This window comes from Trypanosoma cruzi, genomic scaffold, assembly GCF_000209065.1.
Source record: "Trypanosoma cruzi strain CL Brener 1047053517163 genomic scaffold, whole genome shotgun sequence".
NCBI lineage: Eukaryota > Euglenozoa > Kinetoplastea > Trypanosomatida > Trypanosomatidae > Trypanosoma > Trypanosoma cruzi.
In genome coordinates this window covers 184,417-202,754 of record NW_001849555.1, presented here as the reverse complement: position 1 = coordinate 202,754, position 18,338 = coordinate 184,417, and the positions used below count along the sequence as shown (strand labels likewise).

Sequence of the window (18,338 nt, the reverse complement as noted above, 5' to 3'; positions counted from 1 at the left end):
CACGCAAGCCTTCGTCCCACGGAATCCTGATCGTGGTCTGACCCAAATGCCCGGGAGTGTTCTGACAGCCTCCGTCCACGTTGCCCCCATGTCACACGACTCGCACACATTCCGGGCATTCACACAATAAACAATCATGAGAATCTGTCCATTCTCCCATTCGGTGATGCGGGATCAAGGCATTACACAAAAAAAAATGCCCACTGGGAACACCCAGTTGTTGCCTTTGTCCGTCGAGTAAGTGATCACGGAGAAAGGGTGATTTTTCCCATTCGCCGCCACCAGGGGAAACACAAGCGTGCCATTCAGCATCAAAATGCCTGAGCCACCAGCAGTAAAAAGTTCCCTCAGGTGATCTTGATTGTGTTTGGGCATCTGTTGTGAAAGGAACTTGGGTTCAGCCCAGCTGATCATTGTACTCTGCACGCTGTCCGTGGACTGCGTGGCCACACCCTCAACCAGTTGAATATCCCATCCATCTCCTAAATATCATCACCATTGCCATATCCTACAGTATCGATTCCCACAAGCAGAAACACCTTACTGTCCCTCGCAACTGCTGTGGACCGGTGCAAAACGCGCAAACGATTATCGCCATTCCTACTGCCAAGGGTGGTGTGTGCCCTCCACTCCTTCTTGGTGATCCCAGCAACAATGGACGGCCACGTCTCCGCAGCCTTGATGTACCCGGCCACAATGTCGGGAAATCGAACCACAAACAATTTGTTTTCATGGGCGTTATACTCAAACAAGCCTTCAGCAATGGCAACCATCACCCCACCAGCACGGAAGAGAGGGTGAAACAAATGCTTTCTTCACTTCAAATAACCCAGTCACATCCCTTGACACCACTGGCATCATATTCGGCACAAAAACGTCGATCTTCTGCGGCAGTTGCACTTCCCCTGCCTTACTCCCCACAGCGGTCGCAGCTCCACTACCGCAGCACATCATCGCAACGATGAAAAGCGCGGCGGAAGTGACGCCGGGACATGTTGGGCCTCCGCGGCCCACTCTCTCCTCCTTCCCTCCTCCTTCCGCTGGATCCGGTCACGCGGCGACGGTTGTGTGTGCGGGGTGCCTTCACTGCAGCAACACGTGAGAGAATACAAATATGTGTGTGGGCGGTGTGTGTGCTGTTGGTCCTTTCAGAGCCTTACAATTTCACAGTGGCGATTAGCGCTTGTTTGCTTGCTTTCCTAGCGTGTCCATGTGTGCGTAAGTAGAGAAAAAATAACAACAACAGTGGTAATTAAAGAGAATGCGTTAAAGAAAAAGTGCACATTCAAACGTCCATTTCAAAACCCATGTTCTTTTAATGAGTACTTCAGGCAGACAAATGCCTTTTACCTTTTTCCCTCAGAATGGGCCAATATCCTCCCACGTTGCGACGCTAAACTTGTTTTGCTTGCGTTTCTTTTTCTTTCCCCATTTTTGTTTTCAATATATTGACTTTTTCGTTCCCCATCGTTTGTTCGTGTGAAATGCGGTGAAGGAAACACAAAAAAAAAAAATAAATAAATAAATAAATGAAAAACTAAGTAAATCATTTTATCAATACGTCTTCTTCCCTGGTGCCTGCGTCCCCACCTAGCCCCTACCTTGAGATGCTTGACATATATTGCACGTAAGGAGCTCCATAAATGAGGGGTCGCCACGCCATTCCTCGACGGGAGATCCAATGTATCCCAGGTGACCTCCGTAAGGGAGTTCAAGAAAAGCAACAAGGCTGTTGGCAGTAACCAACTCTCTCATTTCCTTCCTTGGCGGTTCACCAGTGACGGGGTCGTCGCGAGCTATCACACATAGAGTAGGAATGGTACATTGTCTAAGAGATGTCAGTGTGTTTACCGCTGCGTAGTACTCCTCGGGATTGGAGAAGCCATTGTGTGGCGCTGTGATGTGGGCATCAAACTCATTTATTGTCCTCAGCCGTTTTAGAAAACGAAGAGGGTCTTTACGTATACCGTCGTCATTGACTCCTGGTAGTTGCTTGAGCATATCTTTATGCCGAATGGCATAACGAATAAGACCCCCAAACAGATTTTTCTGGTAAAGAGCATTTTCCGGTTGCATTATATTGGCGCTTACAGCCAATGTATCCAGTGGGCTATTAATAATGAGAGCTGCATCAAAAGGAAATTCTTTCGTCATATTCTGTCCTTCTTCATGCAAGTACTTTGCCAGGACGACCCCGCCCAAACTGAAGCCAACACCCCATACATTTTGAGCTGTCGCACCAAACCTCAAAGATAGCGCCGTTCTTGAAAGCTCCGTGCGAGTAACCCATCGGAGGTCACCAGTCCATGATGCAGACATGAGTCGCGGCCGGGTCAACGGGGTGTCACCCATCCCCCGTGCGTTAAAAACACAGCAGTGAAATCCTCTATCATGAGCATGCCAAACGTAATGCTGAACATAGTTGGTCTGAGACCAAGACGCCAGGCCAGGGAAAATGATCATGATGCCATTTGCTGGGCTATTTTTTTCCTCTGCAAGAAACCAGTCAAGACAGATGGGATTACCATCAACACTATCAACGACTTGTCGTGTGTATTTAATCGGTTTTGGTGGCCGAAAGGCACAAAGGAGAGTGCTTATATGTCCATTGTATGGAGGAGACGTGTAGGTGAAATCAGCAAAACTCTCAAAAGAAAAAAAGCATCGTGTATTTGTTCCAGCAGATAAAAAATCAATCCTTTCCTCGATCTTTTCCGTCCTTTTTTCTTCAGTCATTATTTTGAAAGCCCGCCGAAGGCGTGGAATGTCAATATAAATCACGTGCACAATAACGTGTAAAACCCAAAAAGAGGCCCTTGCAAAAATTAAAAACATTTGGAGTTGGAAGGAAAAGGGAAAAAAGGGAATAAAGAGGAAAAACGAAAAAAAAAAAAAACTAAAAAGGAAAAAAAAAAGGAAAAAAAAAAAAAAGAGAAACAATAAATAAATGAAGCAGCAACAACGACAACGGCATCGTCCAAAAGAAAGAAAGAAGGGGGGAAAAAAAGGTGGAGAGGAGGGGCAAAAAAAAAAAATAAACGGAGCGAAACAAAAAAAAAAAAAAAAAAGAAGACGTTCTTCAAACCAACAGAGTGGAAACAATTCCGTAGTTTTCGCCTTCGTTCTTGTTGTTGTTGTTGATGTGTTTTTTCGTCCCTTTCTCATATTCTCTAAGCGTAGTGTGTTTTGCTCCCATTGGAAAACAAAAGAACATCACGCACCTTTTTAAGTTCCTCGATGGTGCGAGCGTGGGTCTCGGCCGCGTGCCCGGCGTCGTTGGACATCGCGTCGGATGACGGCATCCACAGCAACTCCAGTCGTGCAATAATGGACGCCAAGATGGTGCCTTGTTGATTCATGACCTCGATTGGGGAAAGTAGGGCGGACGATGTGGCGAGTGCCGATGTCTCCTCCATCGGCGGAGGTGTTTTTGATCCAAATAACTCATGACGTTCTGGAGGAGTAAAATAACGGCCAATCCCATTCTTTTTCGGGTCTTGTTGCATGATTGTCATTTCCACCAACGTGCCCACATCCTCCACTGGTGGATACTTCATCAGACGCTTCAGGGCGTCGATACACCCCACCATGAGATCTTGCTTCACATAGAACAACATGGATGCTGCAAGCATCGTTACGATACTGTTGTTCAGACTATAATCATCGTGTCTTGCAAGAAAGCGTTCCGATAAAAATACATCCCACAAGTCCGCACATTGGGGAATGGAAAACTCCCGAAGGTAAAGAAGACGTAACCAACGTATTAGATACGACGTGCCTTCAATCTCATACACCACATTCATCTGATGGTGCAACACGGGGTCAAATTCTGCCAGTAATTCCCTCTGTGTCCTGTGGGACGCCGTGGCAATGCCGTCTCGTGCATACTCCTCACTGCTGTGGTACCATTCGTACAAACGCAGCCCAGACCCACCCATAACGTTCTCAAACAGTGAAAATGTCATCGCCATCACACCGTTTATGGGACATATGCGGCCAAATCCATCAATCAGCGCCTTATCCGCCTCCTCAGGGCTCTTTGAAATTTCCTCCAAAAGGGCGCTGTCGGTGTGATTCAGGTAAAAAATAAATGCTGCGATCTCATGCATGCCCTGCTTGTACTCATAGTCATGCCGAAGGCAGTAATTGACAATAAGATCCATCAGGGCTTTTCTTGTCGTGGACTTCTCAAACAACGGAAAATCCCAGTGAAGTCGATCCAAATCTTTCTGTGCGGTGGCGCGTATCGTATCCACGCAATACCGAAGAGCGTACAAACTCCCCACCCCCGGAAGAAGTGGATTCTCCACCGTCCTACTTTCCCCGTCATCAGGGCAGGAGGAGGACGAGGAAAAGGAGGAGAACTCATCTTTACTGACAAGCCCCTTTTTCTCCACAGGTCGCACAGCAGAATCGGTAGCCACGAGACGTTGCTGCAAATTGTCGTTCATTTCATTCCAGTCGCGTATTCCAGCGCGGGTGCATTCCTCCCATTCATGGAAGTGCCTTCCAGCCTCCACATTCACCGGAAGAAGTCCCAGCAACAACCGCCAGCGAAGACTGTGAAAGGCATGAAAGGGACGATGCCGCGCAAAGTCCAAAACACGTCGAAGCAATGCCTCTTCCAAACGGCCCTCTTGCGCCGAGTGATGAATGTTACGGAGCTCCTCCATAATAACGCCCGCAATGCAATCCTGAGAAAAAAAAAGCCACAACGCATAATAAAGGAATAAAAAGAAAAAGAAAAAAAAATGGAGAATAAATTTACAACGCTTGCAGGGACATTAAGGTATAATTATTATTATTATTATCACATCCCTGGGAATGGAATAACGTTTTTTTGTTTTTTGTTTGTTTTTTTGTTTCTTTGGTTTCTTCAGGGTATCCAATGGCATCTAACCCGTTATCACTGACACATCTAACAATACTCATTAACAACGCAACAACACCCTCACCTCAACCAAACCACTCACGTGAGTAACGGCGTTCTTCTAGCACGCATCGTAGCGGGTTTAAACCACTCTGGTTTCTCACTTCCCTGCAAGCAAAGAGGTGACATCACCTTCGTCCCATTCTTCCTTAAAACACTATCACAAGAACCGCAAAGTGCCTTTGGTGCGGCTGATCTCAACCGCTCCACTGAAGAAGAGGAAAAACTCCATGCCTTGGGGGTTGGCCTCACTCCGTGACCTCTCTCGTGCGTGACCGACCCATACAACTGTTGTCTTCTTCGCTGCAGAAAAAGTGCGTTGCCATAGAGTCGCTCAAATACACTTACGCCCTCCGTCCAGCGGAAAAGAAGCGCCTCATGCGTGTGGTTGACAGCAGGTATAAAGGTGCAGTTGATATCGTCACTGTCATCTTCTTCCACATGGAGAGGCGCCTGGCACGTGCATCTCCTCCGTTGCGACAAGAGAAATAAACGTTCATGAACGTCTTTTTGTGTGTTCACCCTCCGTGTGCCACTCCTGCCGCGGATCCGCTCACCGCAGTTACCCTCCGAGGCATAGCACGATGAACAGCGCACCATCCCCTTCACTCCAGACAGTAAAAGAATCAACAAAGCAGCAGCAGCAGCAGTACAAAAAAAAAAAAAAAGCAAACAATGAGGGGTACTGTTGCTCTAAATAAACAAGCACAGGCAATAAAGAAAAGTCTCAAACAAAATAAATCAGCACATCGATACCAACACCATTTCATTCTGTGTGATCCTCCTCGTCTTCCACATCAATCTCCTCACACTGAGTCTCCTTCTCAATTGTCATGTTATGGTCATCCATGACCTCCCGCTGGGAAACCACAGAGACCACATTACTGGAACTGTTATAAACGCCAAAATATTTTTCATCCTCCTCAAGTCGCTTCAAATCTTCTCTAAAATCCTCCTGGCAGCGTGCCAGTTCCTTCTCACGGCTCTCTAGTGAGCGATTCCACTCCGAGATGGTTTCATGCTTCTTTTCTAGTGCCCGCTTCCGTTCCTCAATCTCGCTCTCGAGCGTTTTGAGCTCTCGCATCGCCTTTTCCAGGCTCTGCTCCGCGTTGAACTGCTGAAGTTCGCGACGCTCCATTGCCCGCTCATCCCTCTCAAACCGGCTTTGTCGCTCCGCAAGAAGCTCCAGCTCCCGCGTCTCCTCACAGAGACGCTCATTCACCCACGAGAGTCGCTCCTCCAATTGCCGCTCCTCCTTTTCCAGCACAGACCCCGTGCGGCTCACCAACTGCGAGAATTTCGTCTGGTCACACTGAAGCGTCAGGTGGCTCTTTCGAGCCGCGCTGATCTGTGAGCGGCACTCCTGATGGTCGATCTCAAGACACCGCCGCTCGTCCGCAATCGTACTCTGAATCTGATCGAGTAGCAAGACACGTTCACGAATAGCCGCCTCCTCGCGCAGGTAATACTTCTCTATTTCCTTTTCCAATAACAGTGAACAGTCCAACAGCTTTACGTAACCACGCTCAATAGCAGCGGCGCTCTGCACTGCTCGCTGATCGCCAGTCATTGATTCTCCCTCTCTCACTCACGTGTGTGTGTGTGTGCGTGTGTGTGATATTAAGATAATTGTGGAAATGCGGTAGAGTGTTATTGGCTATGCACCAAAAAGACAACATAAAGGCAAATTAAAGAGTGGCATTGACACAAACATAAAAAGAATAAAAAGGCAGCAGCATCCCTCCTCCTTCCTTTTCCAAGTTGCAGCTCGGTGCAGTAAAAAAAAAAAAAACAAAACAAAACAAAAGGTTAAAGGAGGCATTCCGCGCCTTGCACAAGAATAGTCAGCAGCGCATAGTTGCAAATGTAAAGATGGGGTTCATAGACGCTTCCTGCAGTACACGTTCGGCACTTTTATGAACCTCTAGTCCGGTCCGCAATGCGTTTCGCAGCTCGGGTGTCATTCTAAAGACGCGCGGCACCCGTGAGGATGTGGAAGGGGACGCTAACCCTGTTTTTCCTGTCGACGGACGGCTGTCCAGAAGTGCTTTTGCGTCATCCTCTTCGTATTCGTCATGTGCATGCGCAACAGCGCCGTGAAATAGCGCCTCACCCTCTTCCAGGTACCTGGCAATGGCCTGCAACCTATGCCGCATCTCCACGGCCATTCCTAAAGGTGTCTAATAAGGATTCCCCTTTCGGAGTCTAAGAAGGGCAGAAAAACAAGAGGCAATTATCACCTCCAGCAAATTAAAGTACAGTGACACGCAACCACAACAACAAAAATAATTTTACATGCATGCCTCGGCAAAGCAAAAAACAAAAGTAAATAAATACGAGCATCCGCTTATCGTCATATATATATATATATATACATATATATGTATATGAATGTATATATGAATGTGACACGGCCAGCAGATGCCCATCGTAAACGGAGCGCCATGACGAGTGGGGACGACCGTCCCTTAACGTGTAAAAATAATTTTGAGCGATTTCTTTTCTTTGTCTCCCTTCTTCCCTCCTTTGGCTTTTTATTCGTTTCTCTTTAATGTAATTTCTTCTTCTTTTAACTCAACAGAAGAGATCAAAATAAAAACAGTAGCACTCCGTCAATCAACCTTCATTTGATGAAATCCAAGTTCCTCATCCTGTTCAAAGGTCCTCACGTAGGATGTCTTGGTGAGCCGGGGGTCTTCGTGCTCCGGCGGTGGCAAGTGCTCACGCGGGTTCTGCACGTAAATATTCGCCAATGGATCGTCGAGGATAAATGTGAAGGGTCTCTTCACATGCAGCAGATCGTCAAGCTCCCCCACAAACTCCATCAACTTCTTCGACGATGCATCCGTCTCGGCGGAGTCTCCCTTTCCAAACTCTGCCTGTGGCAAGTCGCGAAGCTGGTCTCGCACCATCATAATGGTCCCTTCCACAGTGGAGAAGAAACCCCCAAGCGTGCCCGGTAAGACCTCCAGCGAAACCTCAGGAATATTCAACGTCGCAGTCTCAGACTTGAGAACATCACGCTTGAGGTCGTCCTCGGATTCAACACGCAGCTCAATCTTAAGGCCGGTATCGGAAACCTTCCCCCCGGACTTCACCTCGTTACTCTTATAACCACAGAAGTCACAACGAAATGCCATAATAACCGTTTCTTTGAAGTAAGGTATGTCAACTTGTTGCATATTGATAAACCCCTGTTGTTTACATGCGGGGCACGCGGTTTCCATACGCACCATGTCATCAAACTGTCCCTCTTGCACCTCACGCTGTTCTTGCTCAGTTCTCTGTGTGTTATACTCAATGGTGAGCCCTAATAACTGTCGGTCCACATCCGTCCGCTCCTTTTCGTAGCGAGTAAGCTGGGGATCAATTGTAGGGTGGTAATAGTCATAGTATGCCTCAATATAGCTATTACCGGAGGGATCATCAATGGTGAATGTAAAGGGAGCGTTCCCCGTCCGGAACTCCTGAAGCTTTTGACAGAATGCCTCCAGCTTTTCGTATAACTCCGGTTCATGTATGCGCCGCATCGGCTGCTGCAACTGAAGCCCGGCCTCAGTTTGCTCCAAAAAGCCCTCAACCGTATTGAGAATACCTCGTTGAGACCCCGGTGGAATCTCCAGCTCCAGCTGTGGGATACGCACCGTCGCAAAGTCCGATTTTACAACTTGACGATCCAAGTCCTTCTTTGTTTTCACCTCAAGTTCATAACGAATCGCCTTTGGACCAAAGACGCCACCAAACGACACATCATTGTTCCTCTCACCACAGTGAAGGCACTCAAAGCTGCTCACAATGACTTCCTTAAAGTGTGGTATATTTGTGATCATCAGACGCGTCGTGCCATTCTCGCCGCATCGGGGGCACATTGACTCAACCGTGTTCATTTCACCAAATTCGGTCTTGATATAATTCGCTGCAACGTTTGCATCCGGACCCTCATCCTTCACAGGCATCGGTTGATACTGCTGCTGCTCCTGCTGCTTTACCACCCCTGGTGAATTCGGCATTGCTCAAGCGCGGAGGATTCCCTAATAAAAATAAAAATAATAAATTCCAAAAATAAAAAATAAAATAAAATAATTTTCAATTCACACAACACACTCAATTAAGTGAAAAAAAAAAAAAAAACATAAGGAATGATCGATCCCGCTTTGACAACTCCTGTTCAAAGAAATTCATTGTAGAAAAGGAATAAATAAAGGCAATCGTAATATATCGTAAGAAACTCCCTATTTTAGAGGCAGTGCGAGTATGCTCTCCCGCAAACCAAAATAAAATACAATGCACCACCCCCCAATGTCTCTTAGCTTCTCCTCTATTGCTGACGTCCCTATAGGAGAATAAAAAGGGTTGAAGGAATTCCACAGAATTATTCCTTAAGCTCATAATATTATTATCTCTGTTATGATTCATCCCTTTGTAAACATTCACATAGTTATTGGACGGACATGCTCGTATGCACAAATATATAAATAAATATATATATACGCTTGTAATATTTTTTATAAAGCGGTTGCACACGCACGTTTCTCTCCGCAGACTCTCACTTTTACCCCGTCAAGGTATAAGTGCCGTTAATACGCGTCCGTGCACGATACGACGGACAGACGGTCCACATGCGGATTGCATGAAGTTCAATGGAGTGGCATACTTCAGCTGTTTGGTGCTCACACTGGATATGATGCACCGTTCCGCCAGGGGTGGCAATATCCACAGTAAAGTCATTGGACACAATAACATTCGTCGTGAAGCCGTCTATGGCGTCGGGTTTAATCCCCAACTTCTTCCGCATGAGATTAATTCCGGGACTACTAAATGCAACGCCAGGAAGTTGTTTGCGAGCCGCCACAATTTGTGCCACGACACCTCCGAGAGAGTGGCCTGTCAAAATGATATGTTTTGAGGTGACTCCGCCCAAGTACTCCTCCACGTGGAGGTGGTAGTAGTCTTCCGCTGGCCCGCCGAGAAGCGCAGAGCTGATCGCACTCGATGCTGCCACGTAGTCGGCAATGACACGCTCAGGGATAAGACCGCTCAGTGGTAGAAAACTTGCAACCAATTTAAAAAAAAACGTTTCACTAAAAAGCAGAAGGTTCTGTAGGAAATCAAACGGTGAGGTGACGTCTGTCCCCCGCACGGCAATCACAGAAGTGTTCTTGGACGGCGAATAGATATGACGAAACACAGCCCGGCCATAAGTGTGGTTTGTTGGGATGTCCACCCAGTCCGAGGCACCATCGCGGTAGCGCCGGTAAAAGTTAAGCATCGTACGAAAATCAGCAGAGTCCCGCTGCAAATAGGCCATAAGGGAGAAGTACGCAAGGTCCGCCGCGTACAAATCGTCAGCCCACCGGCGAGAACAAAGCCCGGAATGCCAGTTTAAATCATATTTTGACTGGTCCTCCTCGTACACCAACTTCTTAGGATCCCTGTGGGCGGGAAGCGAGTAGATGTCGGCGACCATGTAGCGTGCCGTAACGCGAATACGCTCACCGGTGACGTCGCCTTCGCATCGTGTTGGCGTGACACCTTCAAAGCCGGGGTGCTTCACGCTGACCCAAAGAGCGAGGCTCAGCACGAGCGCAACGGCCGATGTCAAAGACAACCGATGAAAGGCGCGCAACAACACACCTGGACGGTGGCGGCGGCTGAGCGGAGCCCCTCTGCCGTCCTTACAGGAATTTTGAAGGCCTCTGATGGAGTTTGGCGACGTGGACTTCGTCGTCGTGGGGGTGGCGGGGGTGAGTGTGGATTCCCCGCCGCATTGCCCGGGGCTGTCTTCCTGCGGCGGTCGGTCATCATTCAGCCGGTGCCACCGCCTAACAACCGAGCTGAGAATCCCGCAGGCACACATCACTCGCACAATCACAAGCGTAGTAGAGAAGGCAGCAACAGATGAAATCACCAAAAGTGTCAGTAACAGCGCGTAAAAAAGAAGTCCACACCGCCGCTTCGGATCCCGCGCCGCTGCTGCCGTGAGGATCGCGAGATTGTACAAGAAAACCGTCAATCGGCTTGCCAACAGAAGAAAGACATGAAGCATGTTGACATAGAGCATCCCCTCACAGAACCGCGCAAACCCCCGACTGTAGCCCTTCTTCCGGGATAAATATGCACAGTAAAGAGCAAGAAGATACAAATAAGTACGCCGAAGCCGCGGCACCGCCTTCCGCCACCATCGCGTCATGGAAGGTCCCAAAGAGTCATACACGTTATGATGATAGCTCCATACAAGCATCGCCACCAGCGGAGGCATAGTAACAAGAAAGAAAAAGGAGATATCACCGCTTCGACGTTCCCAGTGTATAAGTGAGTCGCTGTTAAAAATGCCCACGAGAACTCCCGAAAGACAACAAAACCAAAAAAGCGCAACCAACCTTGCGTAGGGAAAAAGAAATAACGACTGATAGCCCTGAAGCAAACGATGAAAACCGACGGTGCACTGGGCTGTCTCATCATAAGTCACTAGACAGGAATCAATCATGGCATCTGTGACAACATTCATCAATTTATAACCGATAGCGACTATTCCAAGAAGGATGCTCATGTGTGACAATACAACACTCAACGCCCACACCCCGTCATGACCGAGTGGGGTATCCTTTACATCTCGCCATGTATACTTGCTCCAGTGATACTTCTCCCGTAGAACAGGAAAGACAAACTGGAAAAAAAGGTGTAAAATGCAGTTAACCAATATAGCCAAAATGGAAGCCAGTAAAGGGACGTAGTGATAAGTTGCAATCCACACAGCAAACCTTTTGAACTGAAAACGCTCCAAGAGAAAAAAACCCATCGCCGCCTGCCAAACCCTCGCTACGCCCCAGCGTGTTCCCTCAACCTCCTCAGTTGACATGTTTTGCAAAGATACATAAAAGAACTCTTGTAAATGTGATGGCCGCATTTTTGTCGAGGAAGTTGACATCAACACTTTTCGCCCTTTTTTGCACAAAAGAAGGGGAAAAAAAAAAAAAAGAAAAAAATGAAAAATAAAAGGCAACATCAATAAGAACCAAAATGGAAAAAAAAAGAATTCGTATTTTATTATTATTATTATTATTATTATTATTATTATTATTTTACTTTTTTTTTCTCTCTCTCTTTTTACCACAACAGTTTATATATACGGCTGTAAGCATGTCTGTAACGTGTAACACGCCATAAGTGGCAGAAAAACCGCTCAAGCTAATAATCCTACCACACGATAAACAACAAGAAGCAATGCAGATAAATATTTAACCTCTCAACCAAATTGCACCAGCCTATCCTATTCTATGACACCTCCGGCGATACTTGACTGTGATTGAAATACTCGATAAAGTAAACAGACAAAAAATATATATGCAATAGAGGGAAAGAAAAAAAGGCCGACCGACACAAAACGCACAGAAAATAAAATAAAATAAGCCGCCTTCCACATATATATATATATATATTTGGATGCATGCCTGAAATGAGCTCAGCCAGAAAAGAGTCTCCAGTAAGGGGTCGTGGTTATTCATACCCATTCATTGTTCTCGAGTTCCCTCTGAGGCATCCTGCACTTCCTGCACGTCCAAATCTTCGTCCATCTTCTCCGTCTTTATTTCCTCGGGCATGTCTTCTAAAGGTTCATTCGCCATGGCCATTTCCTCCTCCCCTTCGGGCACCAAAACATCCGAGCACTCTTGCTGCAGCGTGGCTATCAGCAGCTGCATGGCCTCCGCAAGCTCATCGTGGCCTTGATCCTCTTCTGGGAGCTGCAAAACGTTCGGGGAGGCACTTGCCGATGTAGCCGTCACTGCCGCCTCAAGAGTATCATGGTATCGAGTAAGAAACTCCCGCACCCGCTCGGCCGCCTTGGAACGCTCATCGACCATCTGCTGCTGCAGGGAGGACCGTTTTAACGCGTTAGCCCGAATTCTCTCCTGAGCGTCCTCCGCTGCGGCAGCGGTTTCAGCGATAGAGGCCGTCAACCGTCGTATCTCGTCCGCCTTGAGCTGAGCTTCTTTGAATCGCATTGCTTGCGCCGCATTCTTCTTTGCCAACTCAAGGAGCGGGATCTTATTACGCATCTCCGTCAGCTGCACCCCAAGAGACACGACAAGCGCTTCGCATGTTTCGTCATCCGCGTTGATGGCAGACAGCTGCTTTTCTAGTCGATTTATGTGCAAGACAGGCGATTCCTCCTCCTCCGCTACCCCCGCACATGCGTCGGCCTCAGACGATATCAGTGATGGTGAAGTAAACAAGACGCCGCGGCCCGCATTCCGCAGTCGTAAAAGCTCTACCACAGAGTTCGTGTACAGCTGTAGATTCGAAAGTGTCTCCGTCTCAAGTAACGTCCGGCGCTGCTCGTAGCTGTCAATTCTCGTCACGCCATCCTGCAGCTCCGACAGGAGCAACTCCCTCTTTGTGTCAAACTCAATCGTCTCGGCATGCAGCACGTCGCTCTCCTGCTGGAGTTGCTCAAGATCGGCGGCAGCGCGATGCATTCGATCCTCCTCCTCTTTGATGAGACTGTCAATGTCATTTTCCATCGACTCCTGTTTGGCCTCCATGCGTCTCAAATTTGACGTCACGTCCTGCAGTTCCGCCTCCTTTTCCGCACTTGCCTGACGAAGTTTTGCAAGTTTTGCCTCCAACGTCGCAATCTCGGCGTCAATGCCCATCTTTTCATTCAAAAGCTGCCCTTGTAATTCCCGCAGTCCTTCGTTCTGCTTCAACGTCTTCTCCCTCAAGCTTGTCTTGCGCTCCAAAAGACTTTTTTGCTCCCGCATTGCGCTCTTTTTCACACGCTCCGCCCGCTCCATAGCGGTACTCACCCTTCCTTTTCGAGTCTCCAGGCTGAATGTCACTTCTTCAATAAATTTCCTCACACGCCGATCTTCTTCGTCTTTGGAATCAATAAGCTCCTGTCGATGCTTCTGCAACAGCTTTGCAAGAGAACGCACCATCCCTACCGTCGCATCCCGCTGTTGGCCTAGAGACGTTAACAGCCGCACCGGTGCCTTGTCGAGCTCCTTCACATGTATCCTGAGCTGCTCTAAATCACCGCTAAGATGATCTGCCTCCTCAAACGCCTCCTGCGCCACACATTCCTCAATGCGATTCTCGAGTTTGCTTATGGTCGTCATACAATCACGACGCTGCTCAATAGATGTACGGATTTCGTCCAGCACATGTGAGAGATTCGCTCGGGCCAACAAGACTTCATCTTGCAATTCCCGAATTTCACGCCGTTGACGATCCCAGATGGTCTCCGATTCGCTCACATCGTCAGTTTCTTCGGTTTTAGCGCAACAACTACTTTTCTCGCCGCTGCGCCTGTGTTTCATGTTGCAAGGGACCTTGCCAGTGTTCTCCGTGGTGTCTTTTCCTTTTTTGTTGCCCTTTTTGCTTTCATCCAACTCCAAGACATTTCTGTAAACAGGAGGTCTTTCTGCTGCTTCGGTTTCCCTGTACTCTGCACTTTGTGCTACTTCCTCTTCCTTCTCTTCAGTGGCATGAAGGGGTGCCATCTGGGCGGCAGCAAAAGCCGGGGTTGACAAAAAATCAAAACTTGAAGACGGCCTTCCAATCCTCCTCGACGCAGCAGGGCCAAGTGCATTTTTTGGTTTACTCACACTGTCAAGAGGCGTATGATCCGCTTCTCTTGACATTTGCCGCGAAGGCACTTCTTCAGTTTCTCCGTGCATAAAGGGAAGTCCACCAGCCAAAGATGGTGCCTCAGCAGCGGCACCCTTTCGTTTCTCGTGGCTTTGGTTCTTCGCCGCGCTGGAAATAAAATCAAACGCCGACTCCGCCTCGCTCGCGGTGCCTGAAGGGATTCTGTTCTCCCCTTTTGGAAGGGAACTGGCCTTGAGTTCTCTGGGCTCCGGTCCGTAAATGGCGACCAGCCGCGTAAAAAGTTCCTCCTCCCTCCCCATAAATTTCTTTATGGTTCTCTCCACCTGCGACAACTTCGATGGCACGTACTCTTCGAAAAACCGCTCCAGTCGTTGGCGCATCTGCGTGACTTGCGGCGCCTCCACCTCGTCCCGCACAGCAGCCGGCGATAATTCAAAACGCATAAAAAATGGACTCGCCCCCGCTGAAGATTCCATCAGTGGATTGTATTCTTTCACTTGCTGTGCCGAAGGCAGGGACTCATCACGCGGTGTGCGTGACCCCGCAGTGGTCCCTGCCGACTTCCTGTGGCGTGTGCGCACAATTTCCATTCCACCAAAAAGACCTCTCGATGACGAAGCTTCCGCTGAGTTCTCTGCACCACTGCGCTGGTTTGTGCAATTTTTATTGCCATTTTTATCAACGCTGGGAGGCACAGCACTAGATGGCCCAACGTCGCGGCTGCCGTTATGGCTACTCACAGCGGATGGCAACCCCTCTTGCGGAGTGCTAGCAGACCAATTCCTTATTGGCATACTCTATATATATATTTATTTATTTATTTTTATGTATATACCTCTGTCGTTTTGTTTTCGTTATCAATTATACGTGTGCCTCCTTTTCCACTTTTCTCTAAGCGTAATGTAAATCCGTAACTGGAGACCGTTATTTGGCGGCAAAATTTTATTTTATTTTATTTTTTATTTAAAGAAGGAAATTAAAAAAAAAAGAATAAAATGACACTCGCTACGGCCCATTAAAACCACAACAACATGGCCGTGTAAGGAAACCCACTCCTATAAACCAAAAAATTACATGGCGGTACCACCCAATTTAAATATAATTCATTCCTTTCTTTTTCCTTTTCTCACCCCTTTCTCTCTCTTTATATATACGGTTACACACATACAGTTATATATATATATATATATATATATTTCCCTCTCCCATCACTCACTTTCAGACAAACACAAACCGCACATGAAGATATACAAGCTTACAATTTTGGAGCAGGATAATGGCTCACTTGTACAGGAGGTCGTAGTGCCCTGGACGGTACAACAGTGTCACCACAAGAGAAGTGTTGTCACCGGTACCGCTAGAGTCACCGGAAAATGAGTGGCGTGTGGTGCGTGTACCAACGCTACCGTCCAAGTACTCCACAACAATTTTCAACTGGAAGCATCTGGCAAATGCCACAACCTGCACATTATCGCTTTCGCTTGAGACCGCATCCACTTCGGCCCGACAGAAGTCTTCAACGTTTTCGTAATTAAGGCCCATCACAAACGGAAGAAAGTCATCTTTATGGCCACGTATGTAATTTGAAACAGCGTAGCGGTAGAAGTAAATCACGTACTCGGAATCATGCGAGGTCGCCAGTGCATACAGCTCCTCCGACGTCGTGCAGCCTCCAGACTCAATTTGGTGGATCACAGCAATCGCCGCTTCGCAGAAGTCCTCCACAAAATCACCGTAGTCCTCAATGAGCTTCGTGCGCAGTTCTGTGGCCTGTTCCAAGTACCTCGCCGTCAGCTCGCTATCGCCAAGCATACTTTCCAGCAGAGAAAATACAACGCAGCGGAAGAAACAGTTCCCATCCCGTCGTGCATACCGGATGCCACTGTAGCGGTCGTCATTGTCGGACGCAAAAAGCGAAAGTACTTTTGGCAAAATCGATGCACTATTGGCAAATTCCTTCACGAGACTACATGTCTCCGACAGCGCCTCCACGGGATCACTAAGAAGCGGTACCGACTCGATTTCGCTCTGAATGATCGCCATCTGCATCTCCCTGTCATGGGCGGTGGAAGTCATGGATGCTGCCTTGAAACGGTGCGAGAAGAGGCGGGGGGAACCACACAAACAAACAGACAAAAAAAAACTGGCAGACGGCCGATTCCATCCAACCGACAACAGGGCAAAGAGCAAAACATATATATATATATGGTCAAAAGTGAGGAAATAAAACCAAAACGCGGACAAATACACACACAATAATGATACAACTCTGGGCTAGGGGCCTTCTCCCCTCCCCTCCCCCTATTCCTGCAAAGGGTGAGATACGGCATAACATAACATAAAAAGAGAAAAAGAAAAACAGAGAGAGAGAGAGATGAGCCGTTGGTTCGCTGCACCCAACAAACACTCGCAACAGTAAACAAACAGACGCATAAAGAACAGCGTTTCGTAATACCCAAACTCGCTGCAAGCACACAATGTAGCAGCCTCATTAACGACCCCCCGCAACCGCCGGCCTCCCCTTCGCGTGGAGGGGCAATAGGAGAAGGGTGGGAAAGAAAGAAAAGAGAAAAAAAAAAGGGAACGCATGTCTTATATGCCTCTACTTGCTATAATCTCAACTGGCAAAAAAAAAAAAACACGAGTATCTAAGATACATAGAAATCGTGAGAAAAATCCAAAAATAGCGGCAATTCACTGCAAGCTCATTTACTTCCCCAGCGTGCTTTCTTTATATTTGTATTTCTTGGAAAGGTCGATTCCAACCTTTGAGAGCTCCAATGAATTGGCGCAGCAGAATCCACGTGACATGAGGTCAAGGGACTGGGCATCGTCAATATTGTGCACCACACCGCCTGCCTCACGAACAATGATGCTGGCGGCGGCAATGTCCCAGGCATAAATGCCCACCTCAAAGTACAGCTCTGCCCTCCCACTCGCAACAAAGCACATGTCAAGCGCCGCTGAACCGTGATTGCGGACTGCGTGAACAGGAATACAAGCCAGTTCCTTTTGAATGGAAATAAGGCTCTTCACCGCAGGCTCACTGCGATTAACAGCTTGATGCAACAGGACAACAGACTCTTCAAGACGGCGCTTCTCTGAAACATAAGTCCGTTGTCCGTTGCAGTACGCACCGCGGCCTCGAACAGCCGAGTACACTTCATGCATCCGCGGGGCGCTGACAACACCAAGGATCGGCTCCTTGTCAACGACCAGAGCAATGGACACGCAGCAGTCAAAAAGACCGTGAACAAAACTTGTGGTCCCGTCAATAGGGTCAACGACCCACGTGGGTTTATCGCTAAGACCCACGTCGCTGTAGGTTTCTTCGCTGAGTATATCATATTGCGGCGTCCCAGTTCGAAGAATTGTAAGAATCTCCTCTTCACACTGCTTGTCGTACTGCGTCACGAGGTCCACAGAATTCACTTTCGTGTTGATGTCCAAAAGTGTATTCTCACGCTCTGCCATCGCCTTTTCAATGATCGAGGCGGCGACATGCGCCGCACGCAGGGCCAATTCCACAGCGATGTCAAGTTCCGCATCACTAATAGCCATCGCCGACAGGTTTTCCTTTTTCGTTGAATCTTCTGTTCTTCGATTATTTGCCTACGCTCTCTATTCGTCAAAAATGCGTTGCCTTCTCTATTTAGATTCCACCCACACACCCAACTCCGTTCCCTTCTCTTTAAGTTACTAATAAATTACTAATCGTCTCTCGGGGTAAAAAGAATCCACACAAAAGTAAAAGGGAAACGGGTAGAAACAGAAACCATGCGTCGTTTGTACTGAG

At 47.9% G+C, this 18,338-nt stretch overlaps 8 protein-coding genes and 1 pseudogene across 8 annotated transcripts, besides 19 other annotated features; all 9 read right to left on the bottom strand.

Moving 5' to 3' along the window:
* Nucleotides 1-994, bottom strand: Tc00.1047053509179.231 (annotated as a pseudogene; the record flags this gene model as incomplete).
* Nucleotides 1-8,826: a sequence feature (heterozygous, non-Esmeraldo-like haplotype).
* Nucleotides 1,504-1,547: a microsatellite.
* Tc00.1047053509179.220 (hypothetical protein, conserved) lies at nt 1,591-2,835 on the bottom strand (the record flags this gene model as incomplete). The annotated part of the gene is made up of 1 exon (XM_811363.1): nt 1,591-2,835. One exon carries the CDS (start codon nt 2,833-2,835, stop codon nt 1,591-1,593), a length of 1,245 nt encoding a protein of 414 aa, XP_816456.1.
* Nucleotides 2,857-2,937: a sequence feature (T-rich).
* Nucleotides 3,024-3,071: a sequence feature (T-rich).
* Nucleotides 3,171-4,673, bottom strand: Tc00.1047053509179.210 (hypothetical protein, conserved; the record flags this gene model as incomplete). The annotated part of the gene is made up of 1 exon (XM_811362.1): nt 3,171-4,673. One exon carries the CDS (start codon nt 4,671-4,673, stop codon nt 3,171-3,173), a length of 1,503 nt encoding a protein of 500 aa, XP_816455.1.
* Nucleotides 4,791-4,811: a sequence feature (AT_rich).
* Nucleotides 4,835-4,870: a microsatellite.
* Tc00.1047053509179.200 (hypothetical protein, conserved) lies at nt 5,697-6,500 on the bottom strand (the record flags this gene model as incomplete). The annotated part of the gene is made up of 1 exon (XM_811361.1): nt 5,697-6,500. The coding sequence occupies one exon, from the start codon at nt 6,498-6,500 to the stop codon at nt 5,697-5,699; it is 804 nt and encodes a 267-aa protein (XP_816454.1).
* Nucleotides 6,523-6,547: a microsatellite.
* Nucleotides 6,709-6,737: a microsatellite.
* Nucleotides 7,286-7,331: a microsatellite.
* On the bottom strand, nt 7,543-8,940 carry Tc00.1047053509179.180 (zinc-finger protein ZPR1, putative; the record flags this gene model as incomplete). Its single annotated transcript, XM_811360.1, has 1 exon — nt 7,543-8,940. The coding sequence occupies one exon, from the start codon at nt 8,938-8,940 to the stop codon at nt 7,543-7,545; it is 1,398 nt and encodes a 465-aa protein (XP_816453.1).
* Nucleotides 8,827-8,880: a sequence feature (areas merged during assembly that could not be assigned to a particular haplotype. This can correspond to areas where the two haplotypes were merged or to regions with more than two copies in the genome that were merged during assembly.).
* Nucleotides 8,881-18,338: part of a sequence feature (heterozygous, non-Esmeraldo-like haplotype) that runs on past the window's edge.
* Nucleotides 8,964-9,010: a microsatellite.
* Nucleotides 9,396-9,420: a sequence feature (AT_rich).
* Nucleotides 9,483-11,936, bottom strand: Tc00.1047053509179.170 (uncharacterized protein; the record flags this gene model as incomplete). The annotated part of the gene is made up of 1 exon (XM_811359.1): nt 9,483-11,936. One exon carries the CDS (start codon nt 11,934-11,936, stop codon nt 9,483-9,485), a length of 2,454 nt encoding a protein of 817 aa, XP_816452.1.
* Nucleotides 11,895-11,928: a microsatellite.
* Nucleotides 11,975-12,012: a microsatellite.
* Tc00.1047053509179.160 (hypothetical protein, conserved) lies at nt 12,442-15,336 on the bottom strand (the record flags this gene model as incomplete). Its single annotated transcript, XM_811358.1, has 1 exon — nt 12,442-15,336. The coding sequence occupies one exon, from the start codon at nt 15,334-15,336 to the stop codon at nt 12,442-12,444; it is 2,895 nt and encodes a 964-aa protein (XP_816451.1).
* Nucleotides 15,341-15,369: a sequence feature (AT_rich).
* Nucleotides 15,482-15,501: a microsatellite.
* Nucleotides 15,714-15,738: a microsatellite.
* Tc00.1047053509179.150 (otubain, putative) lies at nt 15,824-16,618 on the bottom strand (the record flags this gene model as incomplete). Its single annotated transcript, XM_811357.1, has 1 exon — nt 15,824-16,618. The coding sequence occupies one exon, from the start codon at nt 16,616-16,618 to the stop codon at nt 15,824-15,826; it is 795 nt and encodes a 264-aa protein (XP_816450.1).
* Nucleotides 16,883-16,917: a repeat region.
* Nucleotides 17,252-18,103, bottom strand: Tc00.1047053509179.140 (myo-inositol-1(or 4)-monophosphatase 1, putative; the record flags this gene model as incomplete). The annotated part of the gene is made up of 1 exon (XM_811356.1): nt 17,252-18,103. One exon carries the CDS (start codon nt 18,101-18,103, stop codon nt 17,252-17,254), a length of 852 nt encoding a protein of 283 aa, XP_816449.1.